Source organism: Hakea prostrata, chromosome 8 (assembly GCF_041222555.1).
Source record: "Hakea prostrata isolate BN-2017 chromosome 8, UWA_Hpros_2, whole genome shotgun sequence".
In the NCBI taxonomy this organism is placed as follows: Eukaryota; Viridiplantae; Streptophyta; class Magnoliopsida; order Proteales; family Proteaceae; genus Hakea; species Hakea prostrata.
Genome location: NC_142607.1, coordinates 6,781,645 through 6,801,226, shown reverse-complemented (window position 1 = coordinate 6,801,226; position 19,582 = coordinate 6,781,645). Strand labels below are relative to the sequence as shown.

At 40.5% G+C, this 19,582-nt stretch overlaps 1 protein-coding gene across 1 annotated transcript in view; it reads right to left on the bottom strand.

Annotated features, from left to right (window-relative positions):
• The window catches only part of EMB2773 (PHD finger family protein), a 63,394-nt gene that overhangs the window by 11,394 nt on the left and 32,418 nt on the right, over positions 1 to 19,582 (bottom strand). Inside the window, 7 exon segments of the mRNA XM_089164619.1 lie at positions 10,434 to 10,734; positions 10,821 to 11,105; positions 11,182 to 11,315; positions 11,451 to 11,681; positions 11,754 to 11,858; positions 11,941 to 12,102; positions 17,825 to 17,933. Coding sequence (XP_089020745.1) covers positions 10,434 to 10,734; positions 10,821 to 11,105; positions 11,182 to 11,315; positions 11,451 to 11,681; positions 11,754 to 11,858; positions 11,941 to 12,102; positions 17,825 to 17,933 — 1,327 coding nt within the window.

Genomic DNA, 19,582 nt, shown 5'->3' with positions numbered 1-19,582 from the left:
CAGGAGATTGAAGATGACTACCGCAAGGCTGCACGCAATATTATTTGAGAATTTTATGGACTCAGAAGTTGGTCGGCATTGGAGTATCATTGTTGGGGACACATGCGTAAGTTCAATTATTGTTGGAGTGCCTTCCTTGAGAACGGAGATGGGCTTTTCTGCAGGCTCTAGAGCAGCACTATTATGAGTTTATCACGTAGCCATGGGAGCAGCACTTTTATGAGATTTTTTGTGCAGGCAATAGAGCTGCAATTTTATGAACACTTATGTAGATGTTAGGTGCTACCTCTAACGGACTTTAATGCTGTTGTTGGGTGCCACATTTGCTGACCTGAAGGGTGTTTGATGAAATCGTTGAATGCTGCCTTTATTGTCTTTTTTTGGGAAGAGATAAATGTATGACAATCGAGAATACTAGTTTAAGCTTGCTAGCGTCTGACTACCAGAAGGTTCAAGACTGGTGCTGCCTTTCAAGTTTGTTTATGTCTGTCAAAGCTAGAGACAACTTTGGTATGTGTTTACTCCAGCTTGCAGTTGGGTGTTAAGAGATAATGAGAGTTAACATGATATAACACGATAGGAGGAGTTCACTTATAGTGGTTTGCTTAGTGGTTTAGGTCTTTATTTGTTAGTGTCCTAGTCTAAGTGACTTTCCTATTGAGCTTAAAGCTCAAATATGTAAGAGCTATGAGTTATATTCCTCTTGTAATTTCCTTCGGTAAATTATAATTAAATATGTTGGCTGAATGGCTGGTTGACGTATCAAGGGTTGGACCCCCTAAAATTGGGCCCAAAATCAGACCAAAGGTGCACCTAAGGCTGGGCGAATACCCAAGGGTCCCCTTTTTTTGGGGCCCAATATGGGTCTGGAAGGATTCTCCTTGATCTAAGGGTTCTAGATCAACTATAAGTTTGTTATTTGGTCTAGTTGATTGACTTAGTAAAAGTTGAGTCAAGTTTGGAGTCAGTTTGGGACTGGTTTACTTGTGAGTCGAGTCAGGTTGAAAGAGTCCAGTTTATTTGTAATTTGGTTGCATGGATCTTAAGTTATCTAATTAGCATATGCTTAATTAGATGACTTGAAGTGTTTAACAGAGATCTTAGATCCAAGGGCTGAGATTGTGTAATAATTAAATTCTTTTTGATAAGTGTTCCAAAGTTCAAGTTAAGCTGCAATGGGACCACCCCAACAGTCAAGATATCCCAATACGAGTCATAGTCCTTTGTTTCAGGCTATAAATAGCCTTTCAATTATAAGTTATTTTCAGATTTGATTGATTGAGTAAAAATAGAGTTTGAGAAGATTGGCTCGTGAAAGTTGTGGGATCCTTAGAGGACACCCTACGGCTGGGTTTGTCCATTGTTCTTCAACCTCAAGGTCTTCAATCACCAATTCAAGCATTCTATAGAGAGTTTTATGCAATTCTTTCAATTCACCAGTGTAACTCCATCCACAACCCAGCCTTTCTTCTCTTTCTGTCCGCAGCCATCCATAAGCCCTAGAAGCCATCTCACATCCTCCTCTTCTTCCCCACGTTTAAAGTCCTAACCCTAATAGGAAACCATATTCCCAGCCCCAATTGACCCCTTTTTCCTTCCTTTCTGATCGCCCTTAAGCCTAGAACACAGTCCTAATCTTATTCCCCCAATTCACCCTTATTTCTGAAGTTTAACAAAAACCTGCAATTCATCTTTTTCCTTGAACTGTAGAATTTCAGAAATTTCCAGAAATCAGAATTTTATTGAGTTTTGTCAATTAGACCCTACTGTAGTTGTAGAAAACCCAATAGAAGGCAGTCTGATCAGCAAAACCAGCAGGCTTAAACCCCTATTCTACCTTAGCCAAGACAGCCTATAAACCCTAATTGTGTGCCGGTTCCAATTTAGAAGGCCCTAAAATCTATCCCTAAACCCTGGGATACATCACTGGTACTGTAGAACAAACACTCTATCACGCAGCCCAATTCTTTCATGGTTCTTTCTTCTTCTCTTTACTAGGTACTGGTTGCAGACTTGGGAATTGTTTACAATCTTATAAAGAAAGATACTGAGTCATTTGTTTTTTTACAGATTGTTATCCTTCGTGTTCTTTCTTCTTTTCTTTTTTTCTTTTTTTATTCCCCTCTCTTCTTCTTTTTAACATGTTGGCTACAGGTTAGAAAGAAGAGCCTGTTAGGCCCTTGGTTACTGGAGTCTACACTAGGAAGAACCGAAACAGGGGCAGTTAAGGTTAATGTTCAGTCAGTTAGGGAATCAGTTAGGGGTTAGTTATTGGTAAATGTTTTGTTGTCAGGAGGGAGGATGAGAGGGGACATGAGAAGAATGTATTGGATTTGGGCAAGGAAACTAGCAGGAGAGTACTGGCCTCTTATAGCCAGGGTGGTCTTACTTGGTTTCTGTTAACACTAGAGTTTGTAGTTGATGCTGTGCTCTGTTCTGGGCTGAACTATTACATTCTAGTGTAAATATAAAGTGAAGGTTAAAGGAGGATGACATTGCTATCCTAGTGTTCCTAACAAATTGGAATCAGAACCACACCGAAACTGGGAATGGTGAATTCAAGAATGGAAGATCAAGTGGAAGAAATTGAAAATAAGATGACAGAAAGTCACCATCCAAGTTGCAGGGCTGGATTCCAAATTTGACTCCCTGGAGCTTCAGATGTCTGGCTTCATGGATGAAATCGGGAATCTAATGTCGCATAGTTGATGGAGAGACTTCTTGGGCAGAGACATCTACGCAGCAGGTGAAGGTGGAAAATGAAACCACGGAAGGAGAACTCCCACATGCACCACCGCCACGAGAGGAAACACATCTACAGCTGGAACATCCCATCTTCACTGGCAAAGACCCAATTGGCTGGGCGGTAAGAGTTGAGTGATACTTCTTACTCAATGGAGTCAGGGAGGATGAACGCGTGCTCGCAGCCATGGTGTGTTTCGAAGGAGCAGTGCTGATTTAGCTGCAGTTTTGGGAGATGAGGGATCCCTTTCGAAATTGAGTAGCCATGAGGAAGGAACTGTTAACGCTATTCGGGGTAGACTAGCTTAAGTCTCTGCACGAAATGTTAGCAACACTCAAGCAGGAAGACACTGTAGCATGTTACCTTAGCGGTTTGAGAAGGCATTGGCAGCTGTGCAGGCAAAAGACCCCATGTGGTTGAGGAGCATCTTCATCAATGGACTAAAAGAATATATTAGGGATAAGTAAGGTTGTTCGCACCAACCACATTGGACAAATTAACGAACCTGGCCCAATTGGTTGAAGAAAGAAATTGGGATTTTACGAAATTAAACCAGCCCCGCCCAACAAGGGGATTCATGAGCCCGCAAGCAGAGGCCCACCTTATTGGCCCATGGGGAACACCCATGGACAAGGGGTATTTTCATAAAAACCTTGGCCTAATGTCTTCCTTCTGTTCTAAACTCTGGGGCTGCTACTCAATGCAACCAAAAGGCAGCGACGGTGGTGGAGAACCCCAGACCGGTAGAGGTAGAAGCTCCAGTATCCTTCTGGCGAAATTCCAGATACAAGCGACCGACTTTGACGGAGTTTCAGTCCAAACATAATAGTGGTCTACGCTTCAGGTGTAACCATAGAAAAAAAAATCGAGGGAAACTCAAGTTTTGATTAGGTGAAAATGGAAAACCTAGGTGGGAAACTGGGAAATTTCGAGGAAACTTTAGACTTTTTTGTGCAAGTTTCGATAGGTTTTAGGAAGTATTTTAGGGTGGGACTTTGCGTTTAAGCTAATTAGAGTATAAAAAACACATTGGCTGTATTTTGCTAAAAAATCAATGTAGATGTGTGTACATAACATCAATGTAGAGTTGTCCAAGAAGTACACTATAAACTTAACTATTTAAATACATAACATTCGATAAATAATTTCTAACTTCAAAACATCAAATACAAAGTAACTGACAATAAAATGAAAGTTCAACTCAATGCCAAGAGGAGTGCCTCAGTGGATCCATCTTGTGAGCTGAGTAGTACTATGCATGTAACATTCTCTCCTCCAACCAACGAACATAGATATCCCATGACATTTTATGCCAATGGTTATCAAGGTAATTGACAATTGTAACTTTATAAGTCTGGTCATCAACATGCCTAAGATAACCAGTTTGAGGGAATACGCAATTTGGATAGGGAAGTCCTAATGGCGGGGTATTTGGGTAAACATGAAAGAAACAAAAAAATTGAAAATTTGGGAAAGCTATGAAACTTGTAGGAAAAAGTTTTAAGTTTCCACGAAATTTGGAAATTTTTTCCTCATGAAACCAGTTGGTCCAGCTAGGTTAAGCCAAGTTTCGACGAAATTTTGACGGTTTCTATCAAAACTCAGGGTTTTTTTCGGTTCCCTAGTTTTTCGTTTCGAGGTTCCCAAAATCGAAAATTTCAGTCGAAATTTCAAAATTTTCAACCAAATTTTGTTTTATGGGTGTAACAAACAATACTCTCCTAACCACCAGTTCTCTATGAAATAGCTTTAGTGCTTTCTCATGTATCTGGATGAAGAAGATGAAGCCACAAAAGAGCCTGAAGCTGTAGCGGGAGAAGAAATGGCACCCTTGGTAGTCAAACTCTCCATCCACTCACTAGAAGGGTTGGATTCACCCAAAATACTGAAAATCAGAGGAGAGATTCTGAGCAAGAACTAGTTGTCATTGTGAACAGTGGCGCCACTCACAATTTCATCTCCTACAAGATGGTAGAGAAACTGGGACTTCCCATCCAACGGCAAAATTTGAAGGTGATGGAGACTGAGCTTCAAGGTGTTATTTTCACCCAAAACCTGTTACCATTCAAGTTGGGCAGCATGGATGTTATTTTAGGAGTGGAATGGCCATCATCTTTGGGGTAGATCCGGAGAAATTGGCTGCAACAGACAATGAACTTTGAGTGGCAAGGCTAGACCATGAAGCTTAATAAAGATCCGGCATTGCTGCGTAGGGAGACTTCCATAAAAAGCCTTTTGAAAACACTAAAAAAATGGTGGAAAGGGGTTTTGGTTGGCTTCATGAGATACAGTGACCCGCCAATTATGGAGGTAGCTGCACCACTACAGCCTCTACTTGAGGAATTCCATAAGCTATGTGCGAAGACCACCCAACTCTCACCCGAGTGGCATCATAATCATACCATTTGACTGGTTGAATGGGAGCCAGCCCTCTAATATTTGGCCATACTAACACCCCCATTACCAAAAAAATGAAGTTGAGAGATTGGTGAAGGAAATGCTGTCCGCAGGGACAATTCACCCAGCCTCAGTCCATTCTTGAGTCCAATGCTGCTAGTAAAGAAGGAAAAATGATGACGCTTTTGTGTCAATTATCGAGCAGCCAACAAATTGATGATACCAGAAATTCCCTATCCCAAACACAGACGAGTTGCTTGATGAATTAGGAGGGGCAAAGGTACTCAGCACATTATATCTGAGGTCAGGCTATCATCAAATCCATGTGGCAGAAATTGATGGGGAGAAGACTGCCTTTCGGAACCGTGATGGCTCCCCCGTGATGCCATTTCGTTTAACTAATGCACCAGTTACATTCCTATCTTTCATGAATGAGGTATTCTGTGAACACTTAGGTAAGTTTATTCCAGTGTTTTTTGATGACATACTAGTACTGCTTTCTTATTGCTCACAGCCCACAGCTTGGTTATTAGCAGCAAAAAGTGTTCATTTGGTGTCAGAGAATTGGAATATTTGGGTCACATTTTTTCAGAACAAGGGGTAGCAGTCGATCTTAGAAAAATTGTGTATGTTGGACTGGCTTGAACCTAGAAACCAGAGGGCCTTGAAGGCACTCCTTGGTCTTACCGGGTATTACTGGAAATTTGTGAAGGGATACAGGAAGATAGCAAAACCATGGACATAGCTTTTAAAAAAGGATTCATTCCACTGGCCTGAAAAAGCTACTAAAACTCTTGAGGAACTTAAGAAAGCCATGACCTCAGTGCCAGGTTGATAGCAAAACCGTTGACATAGCTTGTAAAAAAGGATTCATTCCACTAGACTGAAAAGCTACTAAAATTTTTGAGGAACTTAAGAAAGCCATGACCTCGGTGCCCGTTCTTGCCACGCTGGACTTCACTAAGGAATTCATCGTGGAGATAGACGCTTCTGGTATGGGATTAGGTGTTGTCTGATGCAAGAAGGCCATCCCATTGCTTATTGGACTCAAGTTTTGTCCACTAGAGCATTGGCCAAATCTGTCTATGAAAAGGAGCTGATGGCTATCGTTTTAGCTCTACAGAAATGGAGACATTAGGGGTGCAAGTTTGGCCCTGGGCGCCCCGACCCGCCCTAAGCCCGAATAGGGCTTGGGCTAAAGATTTTGGCCCTAAGGGCGGGTTAGGGCCAAGGGCGGGCCTGGGATTACTCTCTGGCCCGCCCAGCCCATCCAAGCCCGTCCCTAATTTTGGCCCTAATGTTGTCCCTGATTTTGGCCCTAATTTTGGCCCTGATTCTAGCCCTGATTCTGGCCCTGATCTTGGCCCTGATTTTGGATTCTGACCCTAATCTTGGCCCTGATTCTGACCCTGATCTTGGCCCTAATTCTGGCCCTGGTTTTGGCCCTGATTCTGACCCTGATCTTGACCCTGATCCTAACCCTGATATTGGTCCTAATATTAGCCTTGATCTAGGCCATGATTTTGGCATTGATTTGAGTCTGGACCCTCCACCCATATGGAGAAGAATTAATTATAATCCACATGGGTGAATATTTGACATGTGTCAAATTTTAAAAACATGATCATGTTTTATAAAAAATTAATAAAAATAAATTATATCTTCATTACCAATGTATTAAGCATTCACCTAATTTTGGCCCGATCCTAACCATAATTTTGGCTCTAGTCTTAATATTAATTTGACCCTGATCATGTATTAGATTTCTACCCTAATCTTCACATCAACATTGATATAATTATAAGTCTCGACTTTGACCTTCAGTCATTTTGATCATATTAGACTATGAGTTCACTTTTATATTATTTTTCAGATAATTTTTATTTTTCGAACTAAGTCATTTTTAGTTCCAAAAAATCATTGATTTTTTTTAAATTTTTTTATTAAGGCGAGATAATATATTATATTATAAATAATAAAAGCTAGTATATAGAGAATTAATATCTAACAAATCTACACCCTAACTTCTCATCATGAATATTGACATCTTTCTTTTGCCTCCAATGTGATATTTCAGGAAAAAAAAATTATTAAGGACAGATAGCTATGTTTGTAACTAAAATATAATTTTCTTTAACTACGAAAAAAATATCAATACTAAATTATCATTAACAGTTTTGAATATGATTTTTTTTTTTTTTTGTTGAATAAGGATATCAATGAGAGGGGTTTTCAATTTCCATCACCAAAGTAATGAAAGAGGTTTTCAATTTCCATCATCAAAGCAATGAGAGACTTTCAGAGATCAATATAGAATTATGGAGTATGAATTTATTTATGTTGAAAACAACACTATCAACTTATTGACTATTTTATCAATTTGTATGAGCTTGAATCATTTTATATTTCTATGTTATTTTTAATTTATTTAAGATACTTTTATTATTATTATTATTATTATTATTATTATTATTTTTTTTGAATTCAAATTTGATATTTTAGGTTCAAGGATAGGACCAATTAAGGCTAGGGCCAAGATATGGTCAATTAGGGCCAGAGACAAGGCTAATCAGGGTCAGGGACAAGGCCAATCAGGGCTAATCAGGGCTAGGGACAGGGCCAATTAGAGTTAGGGCCAATTAGGGCCAGGGACAGGGCCAATCAGGGCTAGGGACAGGGCCAATCAGGGCTAATCAGGACCAATCAGGGCTATGGATAGGGCCAATCAGGGCCAACCCATCCCGACCCGGCCCAATTAGGGCGGGAATGGGCTTGGCTTGGCCCTGTAGGGCTTAGGGCGAGGGATAATAATCCTTGGCCCTGAACTAGGGTCAGGGCGGGAATGGGCTCAGATTAAAACATTTAGGGCTGGGCTTGGGATTGCAAAAGCCCGGCCCGCCCCGGCCCAGTTGCAGCCCTAGGAGACATCACCTGATGGGGCACTTCAAGTACGAACCGACCAGAAAAGTCTAAAATCTTTTTGGAACGCAGGTATTAGCAGAAGACCAACAAAGTGGGTTCTAAAATTACTTGGGTATGATTTTGAAATTCTATACAAACCCGAGGGGAGAACTCTGCTGCAATGCTCTGTCACGACAGCAAGGAGGAGGGGCACAACTGAATCCACTCACTGCAGCCTTCTGGTGAGATGGAGAGTTAATCAATGATGAAGTCAGCAGCCACGGCCACTACAAACCTATCATACAAGGGCTCATGCAAGGTTCAGTAGCATATCCGACTTACCAGCTCCATAATGGGACCCAATACTACAAGAATAGACTAGTCATAACTGAGACATCAACACTACTTCCTGCACTACTTGCTTAATTTCATTCAACCCATTTGGAGGCCATTTGGGCTTCTTACGGACCCACAAGTAGCTGGCCGCAGTTGAGTACTGGGTTGGCCTGAAAGCTGCTGTCAGGAACTATGTAGCTGGTTGTGATACTTGTCAGCTAAGTAAGCACCATGCAATAAGTCCTGCTGGACTATTACAGCCGCTGCTGATTCGAAGCAAATTTGGGAAGAAATCAGCATGGACTTCATTGGAGGATTGCCCAAAGAGGTCACGCTAGTCTTCATCAAAGAGATAGTTTGATTACATGGCATCCTGCGCTCTATCATATCAGATAGAGAAGATGGGTTGGTCAAAGAAAAACAAGGTGCAACAGGCTCTCCGCTCCATCTAAGTAGTGCTATTCTTTCCTCCAGGGGACTCCACCAAGAGGTTCTTTCTCTCACATAATTTTGCACGCCCATTCCACTACCATGCTAGAGGAAATGGGATTCGAACCCATAACACAATCTTTCTAGACAACATATTTCTCAGCAACTTTTGAACCGAGCTATTCAAATTGGTGGGAACAGCATTGAACTACAGCGGCACCTGTCATTGGCAAACTGAGGGGCAGAAGAAATTGTGTAGAAAAGCCTCTTACCTCCGCTGTTTTCTGTGCTTGGCAGCCTAAGGATTGGCACAATTGGCATGCTTGGGCGGAGTTTGGGTACAACAGAGGGCAGCAGACTCCTTTTCAAGCAGTGTATGGTTGGGAACTGCCACACCTACTTCCGTGGGACACCAGCAGTTTCAAGGTTGCTGAAGTTGATGAGTATCTAAGGAGCATGACCACGTGCTAGATGAACTGAAAGCAAACTTATTTGTGGCACAGGATCATATTCGCACAATGACTGATACTCACTACTGCGAAGTCCAATTTTCAGTTGGAGATGAAGCGTTTTTAAGGCTGCAGCGCTCTTGGTTCTGGAAGCTCATTAATTGACCTAATGAGAAGCTCTGCTACAGGTATTATGGCCCATTCCCAATGCTGGAACGTGTTGGATAGGTTGCTTACAGGCTCCAACTTCCTCCCACCTCGCGAATCCACCCAGTGTTCCATATTTCACAGCTGAAGAAGGTTGTGGGGAGTCAGGTACTTCCACAGCCCCTACCTATTCGCCTAGCCAACACTTTGGAACTTCACTTGGAGCCCAAGGAGTTGCTGAATTTTTTATACTCTCCAGCTAGATGATTGGAGGTGCTGCTCAAATGGAAGTCACTTCCTTCATGTGAAAATATTTGGGAAGACTTTGAAGAGGTCAACAGCCTATTTCCAGCATTCTACCCGAGGACAAGGTGAAACTTAAAGGGGGTGGTATTGTTGGGCCCCTGGTTACTTGAGTCTACACTAGGAAGAACCGAAACAGGGGCAGTCAAGGTTGATGTTCTGTTAGCTATGGAATCAGTTAGGGGTTAGTTATTGGTAAGTGTTTTGTTGTTGGGAGGGAGGATGAGAAGCGACATGAAAAGAATTGTATGGGGTTTGGGCAAGGAAATTTGCAGGAGAGTACTGGCCTCTCATAGCCAGGGTGGTATTGCTTGGTTTCTGTTAACCCTAAAGTCCGTAGTTTCTGTTGTGCTCTGTTCTGGGCTAAACTATTACATTCTATAGTTAATCTAAAGTGAACCTTAAAGGAGGATAAAACTGCTGTAATTGGGTTCCTCACAGAGCCTTTCTTGGTCAGTCCCCATCCCATGTTCTCTATGGAGTGGACTGCCTGATATCCATATTCTAATTCAGAGCTTACTTATTAGTTATTACACCCCCCCCCCCCCCCAAAAAAAAAAAACACGCACACACACAACAACAACAACAACAACAAACAAACAAACAAACAAACAAACAAAAAAACGAAGGAAAGATAAGAAAAAAATCACAAATTTCAGAGTATTTTTTTAAAGAAAATTTTATACATAAATGAAAAAAATAAAATTATCCAATCAAGTCATATTTACCTGGATTTTTTGTAGGCCTTCTTCAGAAATTTCATTAAAAGGTGAATTCATAAAATGCCCTTTTGTGTTCTCAGGAAATGTGTGATCAGAAACGGGATGGCCAGCAGAATCTTTCTGAATCACCCCATTTTCAACAGGAACAGAATTCATATCTGTTTGCATGGAGTGTGAACTAAAGGCTTTCATGCTAGCCTCAAGTGCCCCAGCCCTAACTTGTACAATTCGGTTTATAGTATAGATCAAATAAAGAGGCTCATCTGGTGTTAAGAATGGCAGGGAAGCAAGAATCTCCGTGCAGTAACTGCAAAATTAGGTACAGCTTTCAATTAAAATACTCATTCATTGTCAATCTAGGACCACAGAATTAGAACCAACAATAGCACTCACATCAGGAAGGGGATCAATGAATCGTCCCCAGATGGAGAATCAAATTTACGCACAACAGAGGACATAAATTTGTTCCTAGAAACACGATTTCCTCGAATGAGCTTGTAGATCCGAGAGACTCCAACTTTGGCCTGACTGAGAGAAATACTATTAGATCGACCCTTCAGGTTTCCAGGCAAGTTGTTTTGATTGGAGCATTCAAGAGTCTTGGCAGTTATGGAGCGGATAAAACCAAAGGACATCTGAAGTCCATCACCTAAACGGCTTTCAAAAAAGGCAGGATACCTGAAAAAGAATATTTCAATTGGTGTTTATATTGGTTTACAAAAATAAAACATAGCAGGTTCCAGAACAGCCTTACTTCTCATTCATGTTCATTAGCAAATGATGTGCCAACTTCGCATTTGACTCTTCTAGATCTGTTTCAAGTGCTATAAGGTATGGAACACAGGTGATTGGGTGAACCAGACCTTGTCGTAGCACAACCTCCACAATCTGACCAAAGACCAAAAAAAGAAAGTGAGAAAAATATAAAGGATCATAATAGCGGGTAAACTTGTGAAAGGATTTCAATAAAAGCTTGCAGATAAATTGTCTAGGAGTAGAAGGCACCATATAACCAGATCTCACCTTAAGGGCGCACTGACGAATTCGTCCATCCGAATCCAAGCATCTATGCAAAATATTGTTCCAATACAATTGAATTATTCCACCACAAATGTTTGTATCACCAGCGCCAGCAGCAACAGGGACGCTTTGAGGGCCACCTTCAGGATGGACCACATTATTGGCAGTCTTATCATATTCCATCTTGCTTTCAGCATCAAGAAGATATTCATATAGGTTTTGCAATGATTGCATCTGATGAAAATTGAATATTTAGAATAGCTATTGAGGAACACAGCCAGTATTAAAGTATTAGGGAAAGAGTACCTTTAGACGAGCATCACAACCAGATGATAGTGATTCTTCTAATATTTTCTCAACATCCTTCTCCAACATATACTCAGGTCGAGCAATTAGAACAAATCCTAATGCCTGACAGAGTAGAAAACCGATCAAATCCTCAATTAGATGACAATATTTCACCATTCTACAAGGACAACCAAAACTTGCTCACCTGTAATGATCGGACCTTTATGACAAAATCCTCTGAAGCAAGATATTTTTTAAGCAAGCCCAGGCTTTTAACGACATCTATATTTTGGTTATTTGAGGAAACCAGTAACTCATTCCCGTAACGGATTAACAGCCCCAGACAGAAGAGTGACCGACCAATTTGCTGAAATTTGAAGCAGGGTTTTAGAGAGAGAGAGAGAGAGAGAAAGAAAAACAAACAAACAAATAGTTAGCAGCTCAATATCAATTTTATTTTTGGTAAATTGACCACTGAGGAAAAGTATAAACCAGATATTCTCAATGTCCAGCAGTCAGAGACATTAATTCAACCCCACCCCCCCCCCCCCCCCCCCAAAAAAAAAAAAAATTAACTAACCATATTAGTTCAAGTATTGGCAGTGCACCTATGCAATTCCGCCAGTGTTTGCTGCCGGTCCCAAGCCCAGGTAAAGGAGGAGGGCTGGTGTGTCATGTCGGCAGCTGGTAGTGGAAAAAAACCCCAGTGAAACCCCTTTTTACATGGTTTCTAAAAAGGATATCCGTGGCTTAGGCCTTGTATCTAGGATGGTCTCAAATAGAGCAAATTTGGAAGGCAAGGATCCATGTAGTTGGGATAAGGCTTGTCGCTATTCTTATTGTACTAGCAGTGCATCTATGCATTGGGAAAAACTATAATAATTTAGGAAGGCAAATTGCTAACATGGAAGACATTTTTATTGAGACATCCACTGAACAGAGCAAAGCTCATTAGCTGCCCATGTTTTGCATCATTGTTGGTAACTTAATTAATCAACCAGAGATATATACAAGTTGTGACTAGAACCATCCCTCTAAAGGAAAAAAATGCCACAAACACAATTCAGGATGAACTACCCATTATTTGGTCATTAGATCAGCCAGGTTATTGGAGTAACTTTGCTTCCAGGAACAAGCAATTCAGCAGCATGCCAGATCCTTCACTTGTTGAGCATGAGAAGCAACACTTCAAGATAGATCCTCAGCCATGATGCAGGCTACAACAGTAGCAGTCACTTTTACTAGAATATTAGTGGAACACTTCTCATGGCATACTCCAACCCCTTCTCTGGAGATAACAATTCTTCCTCATAGAAACCCCTTCTACTTTTAGGCCAGAGTAAATATTTTCTATTAACCTGAATCAAATCTGATAACTCCACCAACTGATGGACTCAGTTGCCCATGGATCAAGCAAACTAATCTTCACCATCCAATCAAGTGGTGGCATCTACTATTCCATCTTCTTCACTCGCTTTCAGGAAAAATCAGATTTCCTACTCTCTGAAGCGTCAGTGTCCAGCAACTTGGTTAGCTAGGTGGGTGCATTGGTCTTCTTGTCAGTGTAGCCTTCTGTTGAAGGCTTTGGATCGCCACATGCCATCTATGTTCTGAAGGGAGATTGCTAGCACATCTTCAAATAAAGGATATGTTGATGCCCAAGCTCTGGGGATAATTTTCTATATAATCTGTTAGAAATATGAGAGATAAGAGATATCATGATGCAATAAGACAGGAGGTATCCCCATATTGTGGTTTTGCTATTGCTTAGGCCTTTACTTATTAGTGTCCTAGACTAAGTGAGTTTCCGTTAAGCTTTAGTCTTAGTTAGGTAAGAATTGCAAGTCATATAAAACTCAAATCAAGGTATGACATTTCGGCAAAATTCACTGGTTCGCCCCTTGGCGAACCTGGGGAACCAGCGAGTTTCGGCAAACACTTCAAGTGGAATTTCGACATGCTTTGATGATTCCATCCGAACTCTTATAGAGATAGCTCTCTCTTTTCATCTAATGTGCACCACCAGATCGTCACAGGCGTTATTCGATTGCTGGCCAGTTGGGGGCGACAGGTGACTAAAGGCTACACAAGCTCGTCATCCTCAGTCTTCGCAAACCCTTGCTTGCAATCATGTCCAAATCTTTCTTTCTCTATCCAACGTTCAAAAAATGCTCTGATAATTCAGGCTCATTCTCTCAAACCATCGGAAATCCCAAGCAAGCTTCCCATCCACCGATGGTAGGGAATATTTTTGGGTTCCTAACTCAAGAAATTCTTTCTATTGATCAAGATTGTCGTTGCTTCGTTTGTGCATCTTGGTGTGTCATATGGTTAGGGTTTTTAATCATGTTTTTAAGATTTTAATTGACTTATTGGTTTTGCAGATTTTTGTTAAACTCTCACAGGAAAGACCATCATCACCTTGGAGGTCGAAAGCTCCGACACCATCGATAATAAGAAGACGAGAAAGGAAGGAGGTGGCTTACCAGCGGCGAAGGTTCTAGCGACTGCCGTGAAATTTCAGTGATGTTTGCCTCTTTTTCACCAACAGAAAAATCGCTGATTTTTCGGCAATTTTTGTAGATATAATTTTTCGCCTCAATTTTTATTTTGCTCCTCATCAAACCAAGCGAAATTTTCATATTTCGGGCAAATTTTACCGAAATGTTTTTTCATGACTCATATTTCTTTTGTAGTTTTATTTTATAATCTCTTTCGGTTTATTATTAAAATGTGTTGACTATTAGAACTGATATGAACCACCAGGAGCCACCCAATAGAGGCCGCAAGAAGACCGGGCAGCAGCCCTTCTTCCCATGACCCCACTGAGAAGCCACACCATCCAAGGTTATATTGATCATCTTGCAGGTGCCCTACTCTATTTTCATATATCTCAAGAGAATCAGAAGCTCACCAGAAGTCCGAATCTATCCTTACTTTGCTCACTGGATCACTCCTTGATGAGATATGACAGAGTCCTAGTCCAACCAGGAGTCTTAATTTGAAGAGGACTCTTATAATTGAAGTCCCAGTAGTAGTTAAGCATCCTTTTCATCCTTAATTTGTCTATTTGAATTCAGTTGCAATTGGCAGTTGCAAAGTCTAGTATGAGTTGGAGTCCAAGTTAGAGCAGGAGTCTTTTACAGAGTAGTTTTGTTTAAGAAGGACTCCCCAGGTATCAAGTTTGAGTGGGCGTTCTTTTTCTGTTTGACTAAAAATTCAAAGCCAGTGAATGCGACAAATCAGATTTGATTATTGAATAAAGTTGCAGAGAATTATGGTCAAGGAGGATCCAAATGGATTGAAGTAGGGTTTCTAAAAGGAGGAACCTGCAGCAGCCTAGTGTGAGTAATTATCAACAGAACTCAAGCATTTCAGCAGCAGCCTCTGTTCTTAAATCCTTTTTCAAGTTCCAGCTAGTAAGTACCAATTCCTAACCCCAAGGCCTCCCCCACCTCTCCCCTTCTTCTCTCTTCCTTGCGGCGTTCTTTTGGAACCTTCCCAGCCTGAAAACCATAAACCATGCTTTCCCCTACCTCTAATCCGTAATTCTACTCATAGAACAAAATTCCCTCGAAACTTGCGAAATTTCCCATTTTGGGAACCTCGAAACGAAAAACCAGGGGACCAAAAAAATCCCAAGTATCGATCGAAACCATCGTAACCTGGTTCAACCCAACTAGACCAGCTGGTTTATGAGAGAAAAAATTCCCAAATTTCGTGGGAAACATGGAAAATTTTGTGGAAACTTGAGAAATTTCGTGGAAACCTGAAACTTTTTCCTGCAAGTTTCATAACTTTCCCATATTTTCAATTTTTTTGTTTCTTTCATGTTTCCCCAAATACCCCCTCCATCAGGATTTCTCTATCCAAATTGCGTATTCCCTCAAACTGGTTATCTTAGGCATGTTGATGACCAGAATTATAAAGTTACAGTTGTCGATTACCTTGACAACCATAGGCATAAAATGTCATGCGATGTCTATGTTCATTGGTTAGAGGAGAGGATGTTACAAGCATAATACTACTCAGCTCACAGGATGGATACACCGAGGCATTCCTCTTGGCACTGAGTTGTACTTTCCTTTTATTGTTAGTTACTTTGTATTTGATATTTTGAAGTTAGAAATTATATATTGAATGTTATGTACTTCAGTAGATAAGTTTATAATGTACTTCTCGAACAACTCTACATTGATGTTATGTACATTAAACATATCTACATTGACTTTTTTAGCAAAATACAGCCAATGTGTTATTTATACTCTAATTAGCTTAAATGCAAAATCCCACAATAAAATACTCCCTAAAACCTATCGAAACTTCATGTCGAAACTTGCACAAAAAAGTCAGGGAGGCCGAATTCCATCCCAAGGGTAGAATGGTCAATTCCTACCCCTGGATCAAGCTATAATGAAGATCAAAATTCAAAAATTTAGGTTTCTTTTAGTCTTGAGAGTCAAGTCATTTGTTTTGAAGTCCAACTCTAAAAGAGGGTTTACATCAACACCTTTCCAAGCCCCTTGGGCGAAATAAGGAACAGATCGCAAAACACTAGTTCCATATAGTTATCTACTAGCCATGTTTTCAATCTGAGGGAATGCCGTTCCTTCTTCTTCCTCCATTCGTCATTTCATATTATAAGATAAGATAAACAATAATACAACTAAGAGTATATCTGCCATTTCCTCTAATCAACTAACAGTTCTAATAGAAAACGGGATGACTGCTAACTGGCCATAGTTTTGGGATGCCTATGCTTTTTGCCAATTATCTTTGCGTGTCCCTAAAATTTCCCTTATATGTTATACATCCCCTCTCAATTACAGATGATTTGACTAGTAAAAGTAATGGTTTAAGCATTGCTGCTTTTGCATTAGTATCTAGTTCCTAATCCTCTTCCTTCCACCGAATTTTTCAACCTTCCCCCAATTCTGTCCTAATTGATCTCCATTAAAGACTCCTTCAAGTGGCTGGAATATCTGCAAGACAAGTCGTCTTCATTGTTCAACTTAAATCCACAAATAAAACTAAACAGGAGGTTGAATCCTTCCCTAGCACCTGGTCTTCCTGTTCTAATCCTCCAATTTCCACCCTAGCCACCAAAAGAAAAACTCCACAGCCTTAATTCACGATTCGGAACCATTCAACTCAGACACAACCCCCACATATCAACCCCAACACTGGATCCACCTTGATTCCCATTCCCTCCACTGAAACCCCAGATTCCATCAAACACTAACCTCAAGCAAAAATTTTAACATTTCTGGCAAGCCTTAACCAGCCATCCAAGTTCCTTCAGATTTGGATCAAATACAGCCCATATCACCCTGATCAGTCGACCCAAGACCCATTCTCAACTTCAATCCCCAAACCCCAGTTCTACCAAAAAAATCCTTTGGAAACCCATATCCGAATTTGCTGAAAACCTGAAATTCAACATTCAAAACACTCTTGCAAACCTTGAACCTACATTGGTAGCTTCCCATCATCTACTTGACTAAAACTATCAAATCCCAACAACATACACTAGCCAGTGAAAAAGATAGTGGATGTTGGCTGTGCTAGTTGCTCAAGGGATGTGTCTACTAACTACTAAAAAGCATGCATGGGTACCTCTTGCCTGAACTGCAAGGGGTTTGTTAAAGGTTTGTGTGTACTAACCTTTAACTACTAACACAGCTTATGAGGAAGAATGGTCCATCATACATCCAACTTATCCACCCTATTCAAAATTCAAAGCTGTCACAAGTTTTAATAGACATTTGTTAATACTATGACAGGTCTTGTCAGCACAGCAGAGGCATCACCATCCTACTCAAAAATCAATTTCAGTGAGGGACCTGGTGTCAATTCACCAGGCAAAAGTTTTAAAATTCCTCACCAAAATGACAAACCAAGAATCATATATACAGTAACCCCCTGACACTGAGAAAGACAAGGGAGGTTGGGGAGCAAAGCACGCTCCAAATGCACAAATTGATGAAAAGATGTGGAAACTCAGTGGTAAGAGCATAGAAGAGAAGGACAGGTAATCAAATTATATTTTAGCACAGTATATTCAATATTCAATCATATAAGCATACAACCTGCTTGTTATCAGCAGCAAGCGCATCCAAACGTTTCAAGAAAACCTGGATTAGGTATTCAACTAAACTTGCACCTTTCCCCGCTACTTTACTCAGTGAGCAAAGGCACCTGGAATGAAAAGAGAAGAACCAACATCTATCATGGTTAAAGCCAAAGAGAGCTCTTTTCATGTTGCTGGTCATAAATAAAAACACACATGCAACACCAAGAGTATAAGAATAAAATAACACTGGAAGCAAGGTTTCAAATGTAACCATGAATATAAGAATAGGATAACATTGAGAGAAACTTAAATTAATTACTGAACAACACACATCATACAAAGATCTCTTCACCATTCCAAGACATAAAAGAGATTCTTCTTCGATTCTTTCAAAAGTAAAATAGGTCAATGTCTCCAATTTCTGTTTCCTTTCTTCCAAGCAGACTTCTAGAACCAGGCATGCCATAATAAATCACAAAAGACCTCGTATTAAGATTTTATACTTGAAGCTTTATAGAATAACTAGGTGATGGATAACGTATCAAGTGTCTACAACTGACTGAGGATTTCAAAATACAAGCATCCAACATCCCCCCCCCCCCCCAAAAAAAAAAAAAAAAGATTTTAAGGGACTCCCAAGGAACAGCCTTGATGTTGCCATCTAGTATTTACCATCTCGTTGTTGCAGATGGCCAACTCCGCCAGTGTTTTGCTGCCGGTCCCAAGCCCAAGTAAAGGAGGAGGGTTAGTGTGTTACGTCGGCAGCCGGCACCGGAAAAAATATAGCCAAACATTTTTTCATGGATTCGACCTTATATGATAAAAACTATGCTAGAGCGTTCCCCAAAAAAAGAAGCGACGCGCTACACTATGGCCCGGGTGTAGTGATAAGTGGGCAAAGTTTAGCTAGGGCGTCCCTTGTAAGCGACGCGTCGCATCGGCGCCCGAATGTGGTGATAAGAAGGCAAGGGTTCCCGCGCCGTGGACGAGTGTGGGTATAGAAGCTAGCCCATAAACGTAGGATTTGATTGACATCTTGGAACATATGATTTTTAACTGGTAAGAGCTTAGAATTGATAGATGTTATGAGGAGAAGACGGATTAATGTAGCTTGCATTCAAGAGACTAGGTGGAAGGGTAAAAAAGCCGTTGGATGACTTTAAACTTTGGTATACTGGTGATAAAACAAATAAAAATGGAGTGGGTATAATAGTGGATAAAGATTTAAAAAATGATGTGGCGGATGTTAAAAGAGTGGGTGATAGGATAATTGCTATCAAGCTTGTAATGGAGAAAGAGTTCGTAAATATAATTTGTACATATGCACCTTAAGTAGGATTAGATGAAAATCTAAAGCTAGAATTTTGGGAAACTATGGATTAATGCAAGGAATTCGTCAAGGAGAAAAGATTATCATAGGAGGTGATTTAAATTGACGTATTGGAAAAGATCAAAGAGGATATGAGAGTGTACATGGAGGATATGGTTTTGGAGAAAGGAATGAGGAGGGGATTTCAATTTTAGATTTTGCTACTGCTTTTGATCTATCTATTATAAATACTTACTTTAGAAAGAGAGATGAACATTTAATTACCTTCAAAAGTGGACAGCATAAAAGCCAAATAGATTTCTTCCTAACTAGAAGGACTGATAGATTGTTGGGCAAGGATTGCAAGGTGATACCGGGGAAAAGCTTAACTGCACAACATAGACTTGTGGTCTTGGATATGTGCTTAGTCCCAAGAACACATAAAAGGTCCAAGGTAAACTATCC